This window comes from Aulonocara sp. 'chitande type north' Nkhata Bay, linkage group LG23 (assembly GCF_057382095.1).
Source record: "Aulonocara sp. 'chitande type north' Nkhata Bay isolate Kocher_YH1m ecotype deep benthic linkage group LG23, A_spYH_male_GT1.1, whole genome shotgun sequence".
NCBI classification, from domain to species: Eukaryota; Metazoa; Chordata; class Actinopteri; order Cichliformes; family Cichlidae; genus Aulonocara; species Aulonocara sp. 'chitande type north' Nkhata Bay.
In genome coordinates this window covers 49,350,651-49,374,015 of record NC_141365.1, presented here as the reverse complement: position 1 = coordinate 49,374,015, position 23,365 = coordinate 49,350,651, and the positions used below count along the sequence as shown (strand labels likewise).

General features: G+C 41.8%; 1 protein-coding gene across 1 annotated transcript in view; it reads right to left on the bottom strand.

Annotated features, from left to right (window-relative positions):
• Positions 1 to 7,257: 7,257 nt before the first annotated feature.
• LOC147302903 (NACHT, LRR and PYD domains-containing protein 3-like) overlaps positions 7,258 to 23,365 on the bottom strand; it is a 52,632-nt gene continuing 36,524 nt past the window's right edge. The window contains exons 4-7 of the mRNA XM_086283607.1: positions 18,270 to 18,453; positions 12,522 to 12,691; positions 9,753 to 9,932; positions 7,258 to 7,450 (exon numbers count right to left, since the gene is read on the bottom strand). Of these exons, the coding sequence (XP_086139733.1) occupies positions 7,258 to 7,450; positions 9,753 to 9,932; positions 12,522 to 12,691; positions 18,270 to 18,453 (727 nt within the window). The remainder of the gene's footprint in view (positions 7,451 to 9,752; positions 9,933 to 12,521; positions 12,692 to 18,269; positions 18,454 to 23,365) is intronic.

Genomic DNA, 23,365 nt, shown 5'->3' with positions numbered 1-23,365 from the left:
ACCTGGTCTTATAAGGAGAGACGGCAGCTCTCATTTCTAGAAATATGGACAAATTAATTAAACCCCCCATAATATGACTATCCAGAGTTGGGACCAGGAAGCAGAGTTGCAGTCTTACACGCCTCTCTGCAGCTTCTCTCCTCCTGCTACCCCCCCAAAAACCCATCTCCATAGAGACTGTGTCAGCTTCCAAAAAGACAAAAAACAAACTAAAAACCAGCAACAAACAACTTAAACATAAACAATTACAAAGAAAGAACAATACAGTATCCACATCCTAACTAAAGAGTAAAACAGTGAAATGTGGATTATTAAATATTAGGTCTCTCTCCTCCAAGTCTCTGTTAGTACATGACTTAATAATTGATCAACAAATCGATTTATTCTGCCTTACAGAAACCTGGTTTTAGCAGGATGATTATGTTAGTTTAAATGAATCAACACCCCCGAGTCATTCTAACTACCAGAAACCTCGAAGCACAGGCCGAGGGGGCGGTGTGGCAGCAATTTTTCACACCAGCCTATTAATTAATGAAAGACCAAGACAGACTTTTAATTCATTTGAAAGCCTGATGCTTAGCATTGTCCACTCCAGCTGAAAAATTTTAGAAACCAGTCTTATTTGTTATCATCTAATTGTCCACCTGGGCCTTACACAGAGTTTCTCTCTGATTTCTCAGACTTTTTATCTGATTTAGTGCTCAGCTCAGATAAAATAATTATTGTGGGTGATTTTAACATCCATGTAGATGCTAAGAATGACAGCCTCAACATGGCATTTAATCTGTTATTAGACTCAATTGGCTTCTCTCAACATGTAAAAGAACCCACCCACCACTTTAATCACACTCTAGATCTTGTTTTTAACATATGGCATAGAAACTGAACATTTAACAGTGTTTCCTGAAAACCCTCTCCTGTCTGATCATTTCCTGATAACATTTACATTTACAATAATTGATTACACAGCAGTGGAGAGTAGACTTTATCACAGATGTCTTTCTGAAAGCGCTGTAACTATGTTTAAGAATGTAATCCACCCACTGTTATCATCTTCAATGACCTGTACCAACACAGAGCAGAGCAGCTATCTGAACGCTGCTCCAACAGAGGTCGATCATCTTGTTAATAATTTCACCTCCTCACTACATATGACTCTGGATACTGTAGCTCCTGTGAAAACTAAGGTCTCAGATCAGAAGTACCTGACTCTGTGGTATAATTCTCAAACACGTAGCCTAAAGCAGATGACTCGTAATCTGGAGAGGAAATGGCGTGTCACAAATTTAGAGGATCATCATAATTGGAGAAATATTTTGCTGATTTATAAGAAAGCCCCCCGCAAAGCCAGAACATCTTACTATTTGTCACTGATTGAAGACAATAAGAACAACCCCAGGTTTCTCTTCAGCACTGTAGCCAGGCTGACAAACAGTCAGAGCTCTTTTGAGCCAACCATCGTTAACTAGTAATGACTTCATGAACTTCTTCACAAATAAAATTCTTATCATTAGAGAAAAAAATTACCAATAATCATCCCACAGATGTAACATTATCTACAGCTACTTTTAGTACCGTTGATGTTAAGTTAGACTCTTTTTCTCCAATTGATCTTTCTGAGTTAACTTCTATAATTACTTCCTCCAATCCTCCGTGTCTTTTAGACCCCATTCCTACAAAACTGCTCAAAGAAGTCCTGCCATTAATTAATGCTTCAATCTTAAATATGATCAACCTATCTCTAATAATCGGCTATGTACCACAGGCCTTCAAGCTGGCTGTAGTTAAACCTTTACTCAAAAAGCCATCTCTAGACCCAGCAGTCTTAGCTAATTATAGGCCAATCTCCAACCTTCCTTTCATATCAAAAATCCTTGAAAGAGTAGTTGTCAAACAGCTAACAGATCATCTGCAGAGGAATGGCTTATTTGAAGAGTTTCAGTCAGGTTTCAGAGCTCATCACAGCACAGAAACAGCTTTAGCGAAGGTTACAAATGATCTTCTTATGGCCTCTGACAGTGGACTCATCTCTGTGCTTGTCCTGCTAGGCCTTAGTGCAGCGTTCGATACTGTTGACCATAATATCCTATTAGAGCGATTAGAGCATGCTGTAGATATTACAGGTACTGCACTCCAGTGGTTTGTATCATATCTGTCTAATAGACTACAATTTGTTCATGTAAATGGAGAGTCCTCTTCACCCACTAAGGTCAATTATGGAGTTCCACAGGGTTCAGTGCTAGGACCAATTCTGTTTACATTATACATGCTTCCCCTAGGCAGTATCATTAGAAGACATAGCATACATTTTCACTGCTATGCAGATGACACCCAGCTCTATCTGTCCATGAAGCCAGATAACACACACCAATTAGTTAAAGTGCAGGAATGTCTTAAAGACATAAAGACCTGGATGGCCGCTAACTTTCTGCTTCTTAATTCAGATCAAACTGAGGTTATTGTACTCGGCCCTGAAAATCTTAGAAATATGGTATCTAACCAGATTCTTACTCTGGATGGCATTACCTTGGCCTCCAGTTATACTGTGAGGAACCTTGGAGTCATTTTTGACCAAGACATGTCCTTCAATGCACATATTAAACAAATATGTAAGACTGCTTTCTTTCATTTGTGCAACATCTCTAAAGTTAGAAATATCCTGTCTCTTAGTGACGCTGAAAAACTAGTTCATGCATTTGTTACTTCCAGGCTGGACTACTGTAATTCATTATTATCAGAATGTCCTAAAAACTCCCTGAAAAGCCTTCAGCTAATCCAAAATGCTGCAGCAAGAGTACTGACAGGGACTAGAAAGAGAGCAGATTTCTCCTGTTTTGGCTTCCCTTCATTGGCTTCCTGTTAAATCCAGAATTAAATTCAAAATTCTACTCCTCACATACAAGGTCTTAAATAATCAGGCCCCATCTTATCTTAATGACCTTGTAGTACCATATCACCCTATTAGAGCACGTCGCTCTCACACTGCAGGCTTACTTGTTGTTCCTAGAGTATTTAAAAGTAGAATGGGAGGCAGAGCCTTCAGTTTTCAGGCCCCTTTTCTGTGGAACCAGCTTCCAGTTTGGATTCGGGAGACAGACACTATCTCTACTTTCAAGATTAGGCTTAAAACGTTCCTTTTAGCTGAAGCATATAGTTAGGGCTGGACCAGGTGACCCTGAATCCTCCCTTAGTTATGCTGCAATAGACGTAGGCAGCCGGGGATTCCCATGATGCATTGAGTTTTTCCTTTCCAGTCACCTTTCTCACTCAGTATGTGTTAATAGACCTCTCTGCATTGAATCATATCTGTTATTAACCTCTGTCTCTCTTCCACAGCATGTCTTTCATCCTGTTTTCCTTCTCTCACCCCAACCAGTCGCAACAGATGGCCGCCCCTCCCTGAGCCTGGTTCTGCCAGAGGTTTCTTCCTGTTAAAAGGGAGTTTTTCCTTCCCACTGTCGCCAAAGCGCTTGCTCATAGGTGGTCATATGATTGTTGGGTTTTTCTCTGTATCTATGAAGCGCCTTGAGGTGACTTTTGTTGTGATTTGGTGCTATATAAATAAAATTGAATTGAAATTGAATTGTACTTCTGTGACATTTACAGTTGCTTAGTTAATTAAGTGACTTAATTACTCACTTTTATTTACTAATTGAATTACTAAATGAAGCTGGAATTGTGCATTCTGCAGTTTTTAATAGTGTGTTATTAGTTTTTAAAGAAACAATATGCATTTTATACTATATTGTAAAAAGTATAAGGTAAGTTGAATTTAAAATATAATTAATAAAGTGTTGACTTTTTTCATCAATTCTTGTAGATACACAGAGTCGAGACTGAGCCTGATGATCATACTGAATCAGATGACAGCGGCAGGAATCTCCAAGTTCAACTGCAGATTGCAGATGCAATTATATTAATGTAGATTAATATAAACTCTTCAAGGGTCAAAATCTGCACACACATCATTCTGCATAGTGAAGGTCAGACAATTTGTGCATTGATCTTGAGAAGTAAGACTCATTAATTAATAGTAATATAATTAGACAAATGTTGAAACTTTATATTTCGATACATTTTGTCAACAACAAAAGAAACCAAGCTGTGCAGGTACTGATAACTGAATCTAAAGACCTTCATTTTTGTCAAGATTTGCCTGATTTAACTGTTGTTACCCTTGCTTATAGCTCACCTTAATATGTATAAAAATGTGAAAAGTTTTTGATGTGTGTTAGAATGATTGTTTAATTGGCAAGGTTTGAACGAACAATTTTCAGAAGCCTCAAAATTCATCTGTTACTATTCCACGAATGATTGAAATAAAGTTCACCTCCATTTCAACATTGAATACGACTTTGGACATAAGAACTAAAAGGTGCTGTCCACGCATGTGTCCGCTAAGCCCCAGAAGGGTATAACCTGGGTCAAATGTGTTATTGTGTCTGACACACCTACAATATGAGGACTCGCAGAGTGACGTCACTGAAAGTGTGTTTAAAGTGTGTTAAGTTCCAAAACTGGCCAGTAGGCGGCGAAACTGAAAGTGAGCAAAAACGCTAAACACACTTAAACACACTTTTTCATAAAATTGTGATGTTTCAGGACTTTCGAGATTTTTGGTTTGGGAGCATGTTGGGAGCCTCTAGAACACTTTAGAAAGCTCAGAAAAATGAGGACCTCAAAAATGTCCTCATTTTTCTGAGCGTCCTCATTTTGTGAGTGTGTTATCATAAAATTGTCCTAAGATGTCATGAAAACAAGTACACACACACACACACACACACACACAGTATTCTTTGTTCACATGTATACCTATGTGAGATGCTATATGTTAATGACCCTATGCATATTCATGTAACCACAATAAAAGGAGTGCTATGGGGAGCCTGGCTGAGAGTCTGATGGTGGTCAAGTGGTGGAACGACGCTTGGCTCCAGCCAGGTCTCCCTCATGCATGAGTAAACCAGAGAACTTTGGTGCCTTGTGTCTTGCTTTTTGCTGCGTAGCAGATTGTCCTTAACGTTCCAGTGGATAGGTTCAAACTACAAACCTATCACTTTCACTTCAGCTTCACCAACAACAGCACAAGCAGAGCAGCCCACTGCCTGCATGGCTGGGACAGCGCCCCCTGGTGACTGTAAACCACTACAACATGTAGACGGCCGTCTGCAGGCTGGATGTAGCACCACCGCAGAGACGTGCTGCAGCTCTGTTTAGTTACCCAGCTGACAGCAGAGGCTGTAGTTTACTGTTACCAACATGGAAAACTGAAGCTTCACCAGCTGGAGCTACAGAGCTGGAGAACAAAGGAGACTGAGAGGCCAGAATGATGTGGGAGGAAACATCAAGAGCCTGTTTGAAAGGAGACACATGTGGATGCTGTGCCAGTCTGTGGTCTGTCAGAAGTCAGCTGAGTCACACTGCAAGAAGCTGCAGAATCTCAGAGGAGGAGATTTGGAAGTGTTTGTGGGACAAACTGGACTCAAAGAAAGAAGATGTTTGTGAAGTCTTTGGTGGAGGTGAGCAGTGTGAAGCAGAACACATGCAGATGAATCAGGAGGTCAGCATCAGTGTCTCCTTGTGGTGGACGGTAAAAGAATCAGAGCCAACGCTCCCGTCCACCCTCGGCATGAAGCAGTGCTGTTTCTGAAACAGGAGGACAAGTCCAGAGAAGACAGAGGAAGCAAAGATGAGGGTGGGACAGGACAGCAGGACTTCCTTCACACCTGCAGCTCCATCACACTGCTGTAGCTCCTCTTCATCACACATGTACCTGCAGCCTGTCTTCGAGTCCAGGAGTCACCTCCACACAGTGTAGAAGCCTCCTGTGCAGACCATGGAGTCCAGCCTCTGTCAGGGAAGTCGGCACTAAAGCCTGAAAGACTTCAATCTGTCTCTGCTCCACCCGAGTAAGACCAGCACCGTACTTGTTGTGCATTCAAGGAGGGAACATCAGCGCTGCATCGTGGGAACAACACCGCAGGAACAAAGACACAGCACGGCCGATGAAGGACGAGGACAAAGGAAAGGTGAGTGAGAAGACCCTGGTGGTGTGGACGGACCTGCAGGGGCTCCAAGACTGAGGAGCAGAGACGTCCATGTACCAGCTGAGGATGCTGCAGTGATCCAGGGAGCTCGGTCCAATCTGAGGCCGTGTGAACTACGTGGACCACAGTTTCTTCACAGACTTCAGCCACGTGAACATCTGGAGATCCAACAGTGCACGAGCTGTGAGCCATCAGCTGTTTCTCTCATCAGCTGCTGTAATGAGAGCTGCTGGAATCATCTCGAGCAGCAGGAAATCACTGATGTTGTTTCTAACCAAAGATATGGGACTGAGCTCCGCTGAGCTCCTTCTACTTTCATCCAGATAGAAACTGCTACAGTCTGCTGATTATTGCTTTGCCTCCATCACACGAGCTCTTTATCCTGTTCTTCACTCTCATTGGTTCTTTGTCTGCTTGTTTTTACAACAGTAGTCTTCTGATTGGTCAAAGGAGACAATCAGCTGTGACTAAATGTAGCTCCTACAGCAGTGATGGGAATAACTACTGAAGCTAATCCAGTATCAAAGCTCAGGAATCAGCAGCTCCCACCTCGTTTTCTTTCAACAACTATTTTTAGCTGCTGTGTTTTTGTGTTTCTGCAGACCTCAGACATCCTGCTGCTCTGGACAACTTTTTCATTCTTTTGTATCATTATTTTGCTTTTCTTTTATTATTATGTTATATGTATTAATATGTGAAACACTTATTCTTTGTGTTTTTGCTTTGCTCCTGTCAAACTGCTTTAATAAAATCTGCTGCAGTCTAAACTGTGGACGTTCCCTTTTTAACCCTTTGTGAAACAATAAAGGTTTAAATCTGAGTATTCATCTATGTTAGTGTTTAATGGGTCTAATAGGACGCTTTGGCCTTTCCCAGTAATATCTTCCCTTGCAGTCTGTGGTCCAGGCTTCTAAAACCATCCCAGGTTAACAAGAACTACAATCTAGAGGAGAGCTGCCATAACAGGTGTGACTGATGAGATCTGACCTGCAAGGTTACTCAGGTTTGTTTGTATCAGGACAAGCAGGGAAGCCGCCTTGACGTCAAAGTAGTTAGAGCTGGGCGAGTGTCCTCACCCACATCGGCTTCACAACTCTGCATCATCTACTGAGTAAGACTCAGAGCATCAGAGATTAGAAGGTCTACAAAGAGCTGAACCAGACTTCCTGTATAAAGGTTTTAGTTCCACAGATCGACAGTATCAGCACAACTAAAACGTGGAGACTGACCTCAGAGTTTCAATTTGATGTTGTGGATTCTCCAGAAGAACACACAGCTGCTTCACTCCTGAATCCTGAAGCTTGTGGTAGCTCAGCTCCACCTCTCTGGGATACGAAGGGTTGAGCTTCAGCACTGCTTCCAGATAATCACAGCTGATCTCTGACAAATCACAGTGCTCCAATCTGTATAGAGAATGAAAGATGTAAGTTTATTAGACAAAGTGCTTGAAATCATTCATTGTTTCATCATCTGTTCAGAGCTGAAGAAGGTTCAGAATGTAGAAGTTTAGAAAATGGAAACTCCAAACAGCTGAAGCCAACAGGAAGCAGCTTCAAACAAACACAACAAGAGAAAAAACTCTGAATGTTTCACATTAAAGTCGTACATTTCTAACAAGAGTGTTTTAAAGACAGAGTCACTGATGATCATCTTCTGCCCAGTAAAACTTTGGGTTTCCACATGTGAGTGTTAATGATGCACAAAGACTGTGAGTGCAAAGAGGGAGCGAGGAGGATGACAGAGAGATGGTACAGGAGCATCAAGAACCCGGCGAGGAAATGAGCAGAAGGACTTTGGAGCCTGTTGGATTGAAGCTTTCACAGAGACGTGTTTGACTGGACACCACCAGGACAGACTTTTAATCCCAGGATTTGGATGAGCTTTCTGTCTTTATGGTCACAAATGATGCTGTAACTCTGTGACTGTCCTGGAACTGTCAGCAGTGTGGTTACGTCCTTTTGACCTGAGTTTCCACAGCTCTTATAACAGCAGTGTACATTCAGACTGAGACACGCTTCAGTCTGTATGGACCTGTTTCTGTAGCTGCCACCATCATTCTACGGTCGTGTCCAAATTCATGGGCTGCATCCTCCTGAGGACCCGGCCTTTGCGGTCTACGTGGGCTGGGTCCTCAGAAGGTCGGGTAGGCTGGAAATAAACGGCTGGGGAAATTGGACGGTCTAGCCTTCTGATTAGCGTCACCGCTGTCTCGGTGGAGTTTAATAAACTCAGCCGTCTGCTCCTTGCTATCTAAAATATAACAGGACACTGGCGTAAATTCTCGACCGTCTCATACTTCTGTTTAATCAGTTTTCTGTTTGACGTTTAGTCAGCTCTGTAAAGACCAAGGAGGAACCCACCTGGGGGATTAATAAAGTTTTATTTTATCTAATCTAATCTAATAACTTTAATCTCAGCCAAACCGATTTACTCACGAACAAACAAAACACTGAAAAAAGCCAAACAATAACATTTTGAGGTTGTCTAAGTGACTTATATATCACGTTTAACCTGAGTAGCGAAAGTCCGCGGTGATCTGAAAATGATGTGCCGGGAGTTGTGCCGTTCTCGGCGGCTTCAGTGACCCTCGAGCTCCCGGCGAGCTATCGAGCTGGTGGGTAGCAGACGTCTCCGAAAACGTCGAAGCACTTTTGCAAATATGCGGTATCTTGATAAACCGAGCAGATATTTGATGTTTACACAGCTACTTTCTCGCCTGAAAATATGTTAAAAGTTTATTTTGTGACCGAAAAAGATTAGTATGAGTCATTTTAAAACTTAGTAGCGGCCGCCATTGTTGGAAACTGGAGTTTGGCTGGGCCGCGCTATGAATTCTGGGATATGGTAGGCCACGAAGGACACACCCGACCCATCCTTCAAATTCGGGGAAAAGGAGGACGCATTTGTTGGCTGCATTCGGAGGAGTCTACGAATTTGGACAGCCTTCGACGTGTCGCTGTGACGTAATCGGTCTACAAATGCGGCCTCAGGAGGATGCAGCCCATGAATTTGGACACGACCTACATGTTTGTACATCAGCTTATCAAATACTGTCTGCTGTCTTCATTTATTACTCTTCACCTGCTTCAGTCTCACTGTGTGGGCGGAGCTGTCTGAGCCCTGCCCACACAGACACAGCTCCTCTCTGGAGCAAAACTTCTGCTTCATCTCCGCCTCTTTTCTTCATCCTCCACCTCTCTTTTCTCTTCTTCGGTGTTCTACAGCCACAGAGCCTCACAGCCATTAGCACGCCCATACCTGAGCAGCTAGCATTACCCAGCATGCCGTGCAGCAGTGTCAGTTTGTAAATGTGCAAGAATTCCTGCTCCAAACTGTTTCACAGAGTGCTGTGTGCCGTGACCTTTGACCTGCTAAAGACAGTCAGCTGTGGATTATTCATTGTTGTGTCTGATACTTAGAACTGTGAGGAAGAAGCTACACAGTTAATCAGGGTCCCCTCTCTCTGAATCAGGAAAGGTGGGCAGGCTGCGTGTGGGCCGCGGGCCATACGTTGAGTATCACTGTTTGAAATGTGAACATTGTTCTGCTGCAGTCAATGGACTAAACCAGAGAAGAAGAAAACAGACTTTACCATGAAGATCCTCAGTGTGGATCAGTATAATATCAGCCTGATGTCTGCAGTTTAGTGTCAGCACAACTTTCACATCATATTCATCTCAGCACAACTAAAACATGCTGACTGACCTCAGAGTTTCAAATCGACATCGTGGATTCTCCCGAAAATCACACAGATGCTTCACTCCTGAACCCTTCAGGTTGCTGTAGATTCCACTCAGGTCCACCTCTGTGGGATACGAGGGGTTGGACTTCAGTGCTGCTGCCAGATAATCAAGGCCAATATCTGACAAACCACAGCTCTCCAATCTGTATAAAGAATGAAAGATGTAAGTTTATTAGACAAAGTGTGAGCTTGAAATCATTCAGTGTTTCATCATCTGTTCAGAGCTGAAGAAGGTTCAGAATGTAGAAGTTTAGAAAATGGAAACTCCAAACAGCTGAAGCCAACAGGAAGCAGCTTCAAACAAACACAACAAGAGAAAAAACTCTGAATGTTTCACATTAAAGTCGTACATTTCTAACAAGAGTGTTTTAAAGACAGCGTCACTGATGATCATCTTCTGCCCAGTAAAACTTTGGTTTTCCTCATGTGAGTGTTAATGATGCACAAAGACTGTGAGTGCAATGAGGGAGCGAGGAGGATGACAGAGAGATGGTACAGGAGCATCAAGAACCCGGCGAGGAAATGAGCAGAAGGACTTTGGAGCCTGTTGGACTGAAGCTTTCACAGAGACGTGTTTGACTGGACACCACCAGGACAGACTTTTAATCCCAGGATTTGGATGAGCTTTCTGTCTTTATGGTCACAAATGATGCTGTAACTCTGTGACTGTCCTGGAACTGTCAGCAGTGTGGTTACGTCCTTTTGACCTGAGTTTCCACAGCTCTTATAACAGCAGTGTACATTCAGACTGAGACACGCTTCAGTCTGTATGGACCTGTTTCTGTAGCTGCCACCATCATTCTACATGTTTGTACATCAGCTTATCAAATCCTGTCTGCTGTCTTCATTTATTACTCTTCACCTGCTTCAGTCTCACTGTGTGGGCGGAGCTGCCTGAGCCCCGCCCACACAGACACAGCTCCTCTCTGGAGCTAAACGTCTGCTTCATCTCCGCCTCTTTTCTTCATCCTCCACCTCTCTTTTCTCTTCTTCGGTGTTCTGCAGCCACGGAGCCTCACAGCCGTTAGCACGCCCATAACTGAGCAGCTAGCATTACCCAGCATGCCGTGCAGCAGTGTCAGTTTGTAAATGTGCAAGAATTCCTTTTTTTTTTTTTTTTTTTTTTTTTTTTGCCTGTCCCGTTTGGCTCTTTTGCCATCAGAATTGTTGTCTAAATGCAAAGAAAGATGCCCAACGGATTTACTTTACCAAACTGACCATCCCAGCCTTGCCGTAATGGTCCATTTGATTCACCTTTTATTGTTTATTTTATTTTCACTTACTGAATACGGGACAGACTTGACTGGGGGAAAGAAGGGGAGAAAGAAAGAGGGAAAGAGAAACAGCTGAGAAGAGGGACGGGGGAGAAGGGCAAAAGACAAAAACCAACAGAACGGGCAGAGAAAAAAAATGCATATATCAATCACCTGGATCACCTGCTGAGAAAGAAAAAAGAAAGCAAGCAGAAGAGAACAAGAGTAATAGAATAAACAACATCACAATGATATATGGGAATATGACAATAAATACTAAATGTTAAACATTATTGTGCAGCACATAAGATCAACAGAACACAGTGTGCTTTGAGGTAGGAGCCAAAAAGGGTGTAGTTTGTGGGTGTGATCACCCATGTGTACACCTGTGAGCATGGACGCGCTTGTTTTTTGTTTTTTTAAAAGGTTCCTTCATGTAATAATCTGCTAGAGGGTGTGGGGGGGCCACAGCCCCGTCCTCCAGGGCGTGAAGCAGGTGTGGAGGAGATCAAGACTCCAGACATCCAGAGGCCCCCAGAACACAAGAGACCAAGGAAGACCCACAGAGGGGCAGCTGCGCCACTGTCCCGGAAAGAGCTGAGGAGAGTCCCAGATGAGGGCTCACTCAGCAGCCGCGGAGCAGAAGCCAGGGGGTGTTGCAGTGACGCGCCCGTGAGCTCCGCCGGCAGCCAGCTGCGCCTGAGTGACCGAGCCCCAGGCCGAGAGGCCGGGGGCACCCCACCTCCGAAGTGGCCCGAGCGAGCCCCAGGCTCCAGGCCCCGATGAGCGGCCGCCAAGGAGTGAGCCGGAGTGTACCTGGACGCCCATCCCCGGACACAAAGAACCACCAACGCACCGATGTCTGAGGGGGTCCGCCACTGGCAGGGGAAGTGGTGGTGGGGGAGATAGGCCTCCAAACCTTGGAGGGCCTGAGATGTCCCCAGAGAGGTGGCACCTGACACCCAACCTGACATATAGACACAGACATACAGGCACACACAGATACAAACATCCATTCCCACCCTCATGCTCTCATATGCACTTACTCCACACTCAACCAACGTGGAGACAGACATAAAGAGATGTGCAAGAATTCCTGCTCCAAACTGTTTCACAGAGTGCTGTGTGCCGTGACCTTTGACCTGCTAAAGACAGTCAGCTGTGGATTATTCATTGTTGTGTCTGATACTTAGAACTGTGAGGAAGAAGCTACACAGTTAATCAGGGTCCCCTCTCTCTGAATCAGGAAAGGTGGGCAGGCCGCGTGTGGGCCGCGGGCCATACGTTGAGTATCACTGTTTGAAATGTGAACATTGTTCTGCTGCAGTCAATGGACTAAACCAGAGAAGAAGAAAACAGACTTTACCATGAAGATCCTCAGTGTGGATCAGTATAATATCAGCCTGATGTCTGCAGTTTAGTGTCAGCACAACTTTCACATCATATTCATCTCAGCACAACTAAAACATGCTGACTGACCTCAGAGTTTCAAGTTTACATCCTGGACTCTCCAGGAAACCACACAGATGCTTCACTCCTGGATCCTGCAGGTTGTTCCAGCTCAGCTCCAGCTCTCTCAGATGGGAGGGGTTGGACTTCAGTGCTGCTGCCAGATAATCACAGCTGATCTCTGACAAACCACAGCTCTCCAATCTGTATAAAGAATGAAAAATGTAAGTTTATTAGACAAAGTGCTTGAAATCATTCAGTGTTTCATCATCTGTTCAGAGCTGAAGAAGGTTCAGAATGTAGAAGTTTAGAAAATGGAAACTCCAAACAGCTGAAGCCAACAGGAAGCAGCTTCAAACAAACACAACAAGAGAAAAAACTCTGAATGTTTCACATTAAAGTCGAACATTTCTAACAAGAGTGTTTTAAAGACAGCGTCACTGATGATCATCTTCTGCCCAGTAAAACTTTGGTTTTCCTCATGTGAGTGTTAATGATGCACAAAGACTGTGAGTGCAAAGAGGGAGCGAGGAGGATGACAGAGAGATGGTACAGGAGCATCAAGAACATTAAAGTCTGGCGATTAAATGCCTCACTCCTAAATGACAGCCAGTTTTGTGAGTTCATACATACTGAACTAAATACTTACTTGGAGTTGAACACAACTCCGAAAATATCGCCTTTAACCCTCTGGGATTGCACCAAGGCATACATTAGAGGTTGCATAATATCATTTGCAAGTGCCAGGAAGAAAAGAAAAGAGGCTAGGCGGTGTGAATTGGAGGCCAAAATAAAACACCTAGAGCAACAACACAAAAAAGCACAGACAGCCAATTTGCTTTCCGATCTTAAAATGTTACGTAGTGAGCGTAATAGTTTAATAAACGAGAAAATTGAGGGCAATTCATTAAACAAAAGTACTATGAACAGGGTAGTAGGGCTAGTAGATTGCTGGCAATAAGACTCAGGAAACAGCAAACTTGTAATATGGTCCAAAAGTTGAAGTCAGATCAAACCCTGATTACTAAACCAAATCAAATTGCAAGTTGCTTTGTCAATTTTTTCGAGTCATTATATAAAAATTCAGATACATGTAAAGATAACAATACACTGTCTGATTTCTTAGAAAAGATCAATTTAAAAACACTGCCAGAGTCTGTAGCAAAGGAGTTAGATGAACCAATTTGAGAACAAGAAATTTTACAGGTGATTTCAAACCTTAAAACTAAAAACAGTCCTGGCCCTGATGGTTTTATTAACGAATTCTATAAAAAACTTAAGGACAAAGTCGCACCCTTATTACTGAAAGCTTACCACTGCGCTCTGGAGACTGGGAATATGGTGCCGTCCTGGAACGATGCTACAATTGTCGTAATCCATAAAGAGGGCAAGGACCCCACAAACTGTCAATCATACAGGCCAATCTCATTACTTAATACTGATTCACACATTCTCACCACGATTTTAGCCAAAAGAGTTAGTAAAATTATTACACAGGTTATAAATCCAGATCAAACGGGGTTCATTGCAGGAAGGCACTATGGGCACGATGTTCGTAGATTGTTGAACTTAATATCCTTGTACAAGACCAAACAAGAAGAAACAATGATTCTGTCTCTTGATGCGCAAAAAGCATTCGACAGGGTTTCCTGGCAGTACTTGGGCCAAACACTTGAAAGATTCAAATTTGGGCCAAACTTAATTAAGAGGATACAGATTCTTTATTCCAACCCAATGGCGGCTGTACGGGTAAATGGAACAATATCAGCCAGATTTCCACTGGAACGTGGGCGTAGACAAGGATGCCCACTGTCGCCCCTGCTGTTCGATATAAGTATTGAGCCTCTGGCGCAGTTGATTAGAGAAGAACATGAAATTCAGGGCCTTTCAATTAATGGAGAACAGCATAAATTGTCCATCTATGCAGACGATGTACTTTTATACATTTCAAATCCTGCAGTCAGTTTACCTCATTTAAGAGAAATTATTACGGTTCCCTCTCTGCTTACAAAGTTAATATTAACAAAACATTGGCAATGGATATAGGAGGAAACATTTCACAAACATTCAAGGAGCGATGTGGCTTTAAATGGCCAGACGAAGGTATCAAGTATTTAGGAATTCAAATTCCTCACTCATTATCAGACTTGTTTAAAATAAATTATGAAGTTATAGCTGCAAAAATAAAAAAAGACTTAGAGCGATGGACAGTCCTGTCTCTGTCTTTCTTGGGTCGGATCGAGAGTATACGTATGAATGTATTGCCAAGACTTCTAGACCTTTTTCAAATGCTGCCTATTAACATTCCCAACTCTACATTTGATAATTTAGATAAACTTTTTTCCTAATTTATATGGCAAGGCAAACGCCCAAGGATCAAGTTCCAAACATTAAAACTGTCAAACCTGCAGGGGGGATTGACTGTTCCAAACCTGAAATATTATTTCTGGGCAGCTCAGATGAGACCCCTGACTGTATGGGTGCGGGATTTGTCTGAAACTCAGTGGCTAAACATTGAGAAGACAATGTGCGAAAGATCATTGGAATCCCTGCTTTGTTCTAACATTTCAATTAAAAATGTGCATATGGGGGAACGGACGAGGGTCACACTAAAGATTTGGCGTAGAATCAAACAATCATTTGGTCTTCCAAAAGAAATTTCATTGTTATCAAGCCTCTCCTCCCTGCAGGGTTTTTCTCCTATTGTGGAAGACTCTGGCTTCAGAGCATGGTCACATAGCGGGCTTCATAAACTTTGTCATGTTGTGAGGAATGGGCACCTGAGCTCATTTGAACAGTTGAGGTCAGTTTCGGCTTCCTTCTTCTGACTTTTTTAGATTTCTGCAGCTAAGAAGCTTTTTGACAAAACATAAAGAATGGAGGCAAGTTTTGGAGCCCTCACCCATTGAGGAAATATTTCTAAAAACATTTCAAAGTAATTCCTCCCCAAAATTAATCAGTCATTTTTATAACGCATTTATGAGTTTCAATACAAATGCAACTTTGGATATTAAGGCAAGGTGGGAAGCTGAGACTGGCACTCAAATCTCAGAGGACACCTGGGAAGAGGTGTTCGGTGAAGCCCATCTGGTGACTAATTCTGGGCTGTGGAGAGAATTTAAATGGAAGGTGGTCATGAGATATTTTAGAACCCCAGAGATAATGGCCAAAATGAAGCCTACAAATCCTGACACCTGCTGGCGAAATTGTGGTACTTCTTTAGGAACCCACTCACATATATTCTGGTCATGCCCAAAAATCTGCCCACTTTGGAATGACATATTTAAAGTTCTCAGTACAGTTTTCCAACAACCATTAACAAAGACCAACAGTTAGCCATTTTAGGAGTCTTACCAAAGGGTTTTGTGGGAAACAATAAAAAGTATCTCTTAAGAATCTTGCAGCAGCACTAAAGTGTATCACTATTAAATGGCTGAATCTTGACCCACCTTCATATAATATGTGGATTGATAAAGCAAGAGAAATTTACCAGATGGAGGAAACAACATCTGCTCTGCGGATTCAGAGAGAATTGTTTACTGAGCGTTGGCGACCCATACATGCTTTACTGTTTCAATAATTTAGCATAGGTCTGTTTCGTTTTGTCCATTTACGGCTAAGTTTGTCACATGTTATTTAATATTACATAAAGTTTTTGTTTTGTTTTGTTTTTGTTGTTGTCTGTTTGTTTGTTTGTTTGTTTGCTTGGGTTTTGTTTTGTGCTTCCTAATTGCAGTTCTTATTTTAATCTACATTTCTGCATTGCAGTTCCTGTAACTGTCCTACTTGTGAACATCGACAAGCACAAGTTGCAATGGTGTAAATTATAATAAAAATTGAGTTAAAAAAAAAAAAAGAACAGAACATTAAAGTCGAACATTTCTCATAAAAACAGGACAAAGACTTGAAAAAGTCGTGTTTTTCCTTCCAGGAACCACATGGCTTCACTTTTAAAGGTGAAGTGTGACAGAAATGGACATATTTGAAGTCCAACACCTTTTTCCAGTCACATTATTAAAGCAGACAAACTACAAGCTCATTTTCATTCCAACAAGTCATCTTCTGACCTGGACTAACAACACTGGTCTCTATGTGCAGCTGGCTGTGAGACCAGTGCTCAGGGAGCGTCTACAAAGTGCAACACTGAAAGAACATCACACACTCATTTGCTTCCAGCACTTTCACACAAACATCTACTGTCATTATTGTCACCAAACTCTGTGGATCCTTTATTGCAAATTCAAATGGGATCAAATGGTCAGACAAAAGAGGGTTATGAGGAAATATGATGAAATGTTGTGTATTAGCAGCAACTTATTGAATCTTTTTCCTCAGAAACCAAACAAAATGATTGACAAACATGTTTTTACAAACTCAGTGTTGGACTTGGATCAGCAGGATAAGCTGATGTTTAAAGGCATTTGAGTCTCGCTGTATGAGAGTCCAGTTATTACTCAATATTTATGGATGATGTTCTTTCAGTGTTGCACTTTGTAGACGCTCCCTGAGCCTCACAGCCAGCTGCACATGGACCAGCTGACATTACCCAGCATTAGAGGCGGCTGTAAAAAATTCATGTTCCCATTTAAATGGTTTTAATTTGAATAAAACGATGTTGATTCATTCAATCCTGAATCGATGTTTAATATAAATGTATTTTGCCAGAATCTCAGGTTAAAGCTCACAAACTATTTCAACAAGCAGCAAACAGATAAAACAGTAAATGAGAGCAGCTAAACACACAAAGATGGAAACACAGAGCGTGGATCGTTCACTCGACGGCACGTACACGGACACGCCGTCGGGGCTGAAAGTGGACAGCTCACAGATCCTGAAGCTGCAGGTTTCATCTGTCTCCAACCAAAACTGAGTGAAGCAGCAGCAAAAGAAGATCCAAACTCTGCTTCACGTTTGATCAATATGCTCATGAATTCTCTCTGACTTTGGCTGTTCCTGCCTGCACAGCTCTCTCTCTCTCAGTGTACTCCAAGAACAGCTTCAAACATCTGTTTCTGCATCATTCACTGTTTATTAGCCACCAGTCTGCTGTTGTGTTCAGTGCTGTCGGCCTCTGACAGTAAAGCCTCATTTCTGCTGTTCCATGGAAACTTTTTAAAATGATGACAGATTACAAACTCTCAGCTGTGTCTGTAATCAAACCTCTGTAACTTTGCTTCACTTCAGCAGCATCAGCTCATGTTCACATGTTGCTTCATGGTTTGCTTCAGTTTTTGATCGACTGCAGAATATTTTGAAGGTTATCTGCTATAAAAAGCCAGAAGAGGAAAATCTGCTTCATGTGTTTCTGTTTGATCCTCAGTGACTTTGACACAAAGGCCTCTGCTGTGATGATCACACCTCTGATCAAGTCTCACAGTGTCACAACTGATAAATGATCAGAGTTAGAATATTTCTGACTGTCTGCTGTGTGCCGTGACCTTTGACCTGCTAAAGACAGTCAGCTGTGGATTATTCATTGTTGTGTCTGATACTTAGAACTGTGAGGAAGAAGCTACACAGTTAATCAGGGTCCCCTCTCTCTGAATCAGGAAAGGTGGGCAGGCCGCGTGTGGGCCGCGGGCCATACGTTGAGTATCACTGTTTGAAATGTGAACATTGTTCTGCTGCAGTCAATGGACTAAACCAGAGAAGAAGAAAACAGACTTTACCATGAAGATCCTCAGTGTGGATCAGTATAATATCAGCCTGATGTCTGCAGTTTAGTGTCAGCACAACTTTCACATCATATTCATCTCAGCACAACTAAAACATGCTGACTGACCTCAGAGTTTCAAATCGACATCGTGGATTCTCCAGCAAATCACACAGATGCTTCACTCCTGGATCCTGCAGGTTGCTGTAGGTTCCACTCAGGTCCACCTCTGTGGGATACGAGGGGTTGGACTTCAGTGCTGCTGCCAGATAATCAAGGCCAATATCTGACAAACCACAGTTCTTCAATCTGTATAAAGAATGAAAGATGTAAGTTTATTAGACAAAGTGCTTGAAATCATTCAGTGTTTCATCATCTGTTCAGAGCTGAAGAAGGTTCAGAATGTAGAAGTTTAGAAAATGGAAACTCCAAACAGCTGAAGCCAACAGGAAGCAGCTTCAAACAAACACAACAAGAGAAAAAACTCTGAATGTTTCACATTAAAGTCGTACATTTCTCATAAAAACAGGACAAAGACTTGAAAAAGTCGTGTTTTTCCTTCCAGGAACCACATGGCTTCACTTTTAAAGGTGAAGTGTGACAGAAATGGACATATTGAAATCAATGATATCAAAGCTGGAATCAAATGAGTCCAAGTCTTCTGCTGATTCAGCATCACATTCATCTTTGCTCCTTGTTCTGCATTCCCACCATAAATATAAAGAGGCAAAACTCACATTTTCCAAAATCCTCTTTAAGCTTCGACAATAAAGGAAGATAGTTTTATACAAGTCTTTGTGGTTTTCTTGTCACCCAGATGCCCGAGTACTTAAACTTGTTATAGCTGGGTTTAAAAGGGGCTAAAATACACAAAACTCCCCAGTTGTCGTACAGATAGACTTTGCCTCGCTCTTCCCAAAATTCACTTTATATCCAGAAATTGTCCCAAATTCCTTAAGTGTGCATTAAGGTGACCTTGAGGCTCTTAAAGGCGCCTATAAATAAAATGTATTATTATTATTATTGTAAGTCTATCCAAAAGTTTGCGGAGGCTGTTCGATGGGTTGGAAATAAATAAAATCATGTCGTCGGCATAAAGAGAGACTTCATGTTCGATACCCCCTCGATGTTTTCCCTCAACACCAACACATTGTCTCAGAGCAACAGCTAGCGGTTCAATGGCAAAAAGGAGACAGAGGGCATCCCTGTCCTGGGGGGCAGATTATTGTTAGTCTGGACGGCTGTTAGAGGGGAGCAATACAATACTTTTATCCAAGATACAAAATTAAAGACACATTTTTTAAGCGTATAAAAAAAAATCCCATCTCACCCGATCCAACGCCTTTTCTGTGTCAAGCCAAATGACAGTTTCCAATGTATCACCTTTAACATGGGTATAAATGATATTTAATAGAGCTCTAATGTTCAAAAAAGAGTGCCTAATAAAGCCCGTCTGGTGAAATAATGGAGGACAAATACTTGTGTAAGCGACGGGCCAACACTTGAGCCAGGATCTTGGTGTCTGTGTTGAACAAAGATATTAAACGACATGAACGACAATCTAAATGGTCTTTTTCCTGTTTTACAATTAAACACATCACTGCTTGATGCATCGTTGGAGGCAACGACTGTGAGAGGAAGGATTCTTCAAAAGTTGATTTTAACAGTGAATTCAGTCGGTCAGAAAACTTTATGAAAAAATCAGATGGATACCCATCGGGGCAGCAGATTTTCCAGACTGCATGCTCCGTACGGCCGTTTCAATTCCAACATTAGAGACAGGTTCCTCCAGACTAGCGATCGCATCTTCTCCCAAGGAGGGAATATCAAACACCTTATTGAAATCATTGTAGATCTCAAGGATAGTTTGGTTGTCTGTAGACCTTATTTCCTGGTCATTGTAGATCTCAAGGATAGTTGGTTAGCTGTTCTTAGTCGTAGCTGGTGAGCTGATAACTCGCCTGTTTTTTCTCCATGTTCATAAGCGTAGCTGCAACTTTGACTCAGCCTGTTTTGTAGATATGAGATTGTATTCAGTTTGTCATTGTAACCGCTGTGTATATAATACAGGCTCAGGAGAGTGGCTGCACACAGCATGTAGTTTAGTGTCACGGTCACAGTGGCTGACCGTATGGAGAGTGTGTGGAGGACTCAGGCGCAGACACTGGCGCAGACATGAAACTGAGTTTTGAACGAAAAGCGAGCCTTTATTTCGGCTGAAGACATCAAACAAGGCAGAATCACAGTGAAGAGAACTAAACTGGGGAACTAATACTATAATAAATCATGAAGACACAGAAAGCTATGGCTAAGAATACAAAAGACTGGGCATGAAAATATGGAGGGTGGGAACACAGATGACGCGACACAGAGACTAAATACACATGAGGGATGATCAAGTTCCAAACATTAAAACTGTCAAACCTGCAGGGGGGATTGGCTGTTCCAAACCTGAAATATTATTTCTGGGCAGCTCAGATGAGACCCCTGACTGTATGGGTGCGGGATTTGTCTGAAACTCAGTGGCTAAACATTGAGAAGACAATGTGCGAAAGATCATTGGAATCCCTGCTTTTTTCTAACATTTCAATTAAAAATGTGCATATGGGGGAACGGACGAGGGTCACACTAAAGATTTGGCGTAGAATCAAACAATCATTTGGTCTTCCAAAAGAAATTTCAATGTTATCAAGGCTCTCCTCCCTGCAGGGTTTTTCTCCTATTGTGGAAGACTCTGGCTTCAGAGCATGGTCACATAGCGGGCTTCATAAACTTTGTCATGTTGTGAGGAATGGGCACCTGAGCTCATTTGAACAGTTGAGGTCAGTTTCGGCTTCCTTCTTCTGACTTTTTTAGATTTCTGCAGCTAAGAAGCTTTTTGACAAAACACAAAGAATGGAGGCAAGTTTTGGAGCCCTCACCCATTGAGGAAATATTTGTAAAAACATTTCAAAGTAATTCCTCCCCAAAATTAATCAGTCATTTTTATAACGCATTTATGAGTTTCAATACAAATGCAACTTTGGATATTAAGGCAAGGTGGGAAGCTGAGACTGGCACTCAAATCTCAGAGGACACCTGGGAAGAGGTGTTCGGTGAAGCCCATCTGGTGACTAATTCTGGGCTGTGGAGAGAATTTAAATGGAAGGTGGTCATGAGATATTTTAGAACCCCAGAGATAATTGCCAAAATGAAGCCTACAAATCCTGACACCTGCTGGCGAAATTGTGGTACTTCTTTAGGAACCCACTCACATATATTCTGGTCATGCCCAAAAATCTGCTCACTTTGGAATGACATATTTAAAGTTCTCAGTACAGTTTTCCAACAACCATTAACAAAAGACCAACAGTTAGCCATTTTAGGAGTCTTACCAAAGGGTTTTGCGGGAAACAATAAAACGTATCTCTTAAGAATCTTACAGCAGCACTAAAGTGTATCACTATTAAATGGCTGAATCTTGACCCACCTTCATATAATATCTGGATTGATAAAGCAAGAGAAATTTACCAGATGGAGGAAATAACATCTGCTCTGCGGATTCAAAGAGAATTGTCTACTGAGCGTTGGCGACCCATACATGCTTTACTGTTTCAATAATTTAGCATAGGTCTGTTTCGTTTTGTCCATTTACGGCTAAGTTTGTCACAAGTTATTTAATATTACATAAAGTTTTTGTTTTTATTTTCTTTTTCTTTTTGTTGTTGTCTGTTTGTTTGTTTGCTTGGGTTTTGTTTTGTTTTTGTTATGTTGTTGTCTGTTTGTTTGTTTGCTTGCTTGGGTTGTGTTTTGTGCTTCCTAATTGCAGTTCTTATTTTAATCTACATTTCTGCATTGCAGTTCCTGTAACTGTCCTACTTGTGAACATTGACAAGCACAAGTTGCAATGTTGTAAATTTTAATAAAAATTGAGTTAAAAAAAAAGAAGAACATTAAAGTCGTACATTTCTCATAAAAACAGGACAAAGACTTGAAAAAGTCGTGTTTTTCCTTCCAGGAACCACATGGCTTCACTTTTAAAGGTGAAGTGTGACAGAAATGGACATATTTGAAGTCCAACACCTTTTTCCAGTCACATTATTAAAGCAGACAAACTACAAGCTCATTTTCATTCCAACAAGTCATCTTCTGACCTGGACTAACAACACTGGTCTCTATGTGCAGCTGGCTGTGAGACCAGTGCTCAGGGAGCGTCTACAAAGTGCAACACTGAAAGAACATCACACACTCATTTGCTTCCAGCACTTTCACACAAACATCTACTGTCATTATTGTCACCAAACTCTGTGGATCCTTTATTGCAAATTCAAATGGGATCAAATGGTCAGACAAAAGAGGGTTATGAGGAAATATGATGAAATGTTGTGTATTAGCAGCAAGTTATTGAATCATTTTCCTCAGAAACCAAACAAAATGATTGACAAACATGTTTTTACAAACTCAGTGTTGGACTTGGATCAGCAGGATAAGCTGATGTTTAAAGGCATTTGAGTCTCGCTGTATGAGAGTCCAGTTCTTACTCAATATTAATCAAAGCTCTGTAACTTTGCTTCACTTCAGCAGCATCAGCTCATGTTCACATGTTGATTCATGGTTTTCATGGTTGATTCACCTCATTTTTTTAAAAATGACCTCTGACAGGAAAGTCTCATTTCTGCTGCTCAACACTGAAGAAATGTAAACTTTCAAAACGATGACAAATTGGAAAACACAGAGCTGTGTCTCTTTTTTTTTGTGTGTCCCGTTTGGATCTTTAGCCATCAGAATTGTTGTCTTAAGGCCAAGAAAGATGCCAAGCGGATTTATTTTACCAAGTGGATCATCATGGCCTTTCCATATTGGTCCATTTGATTGACCTTTATTATAATTATGAATTTATTTTATTTTCGGTTGCTACAAACGGGACAGACATGACTGGGGGACAGGACAGGGAGAGAGAATGAAAGAAAGAGAGGGAGAGAAAGAAAACCAAAGGGGAGAAGAGACGGTGAGAAAGGGGGGAAGAAAAAAAGAAAAACAAACAAAACACCTGGATCACCTGTATGGAGAAAAAAAAACAGAAGAGAAAGCAAGCAACATAATAAAAACAGCACCATCACAATAAACTAGCTAGTAGTAGATAACAGTAGATACTAAATAATAAACGATATTGTGCAGCACGCAAGATAGACAGCGCACAATGTGCTTAGAGGCAGCAGCCATAAAGGTGTAGTCCGCGTCT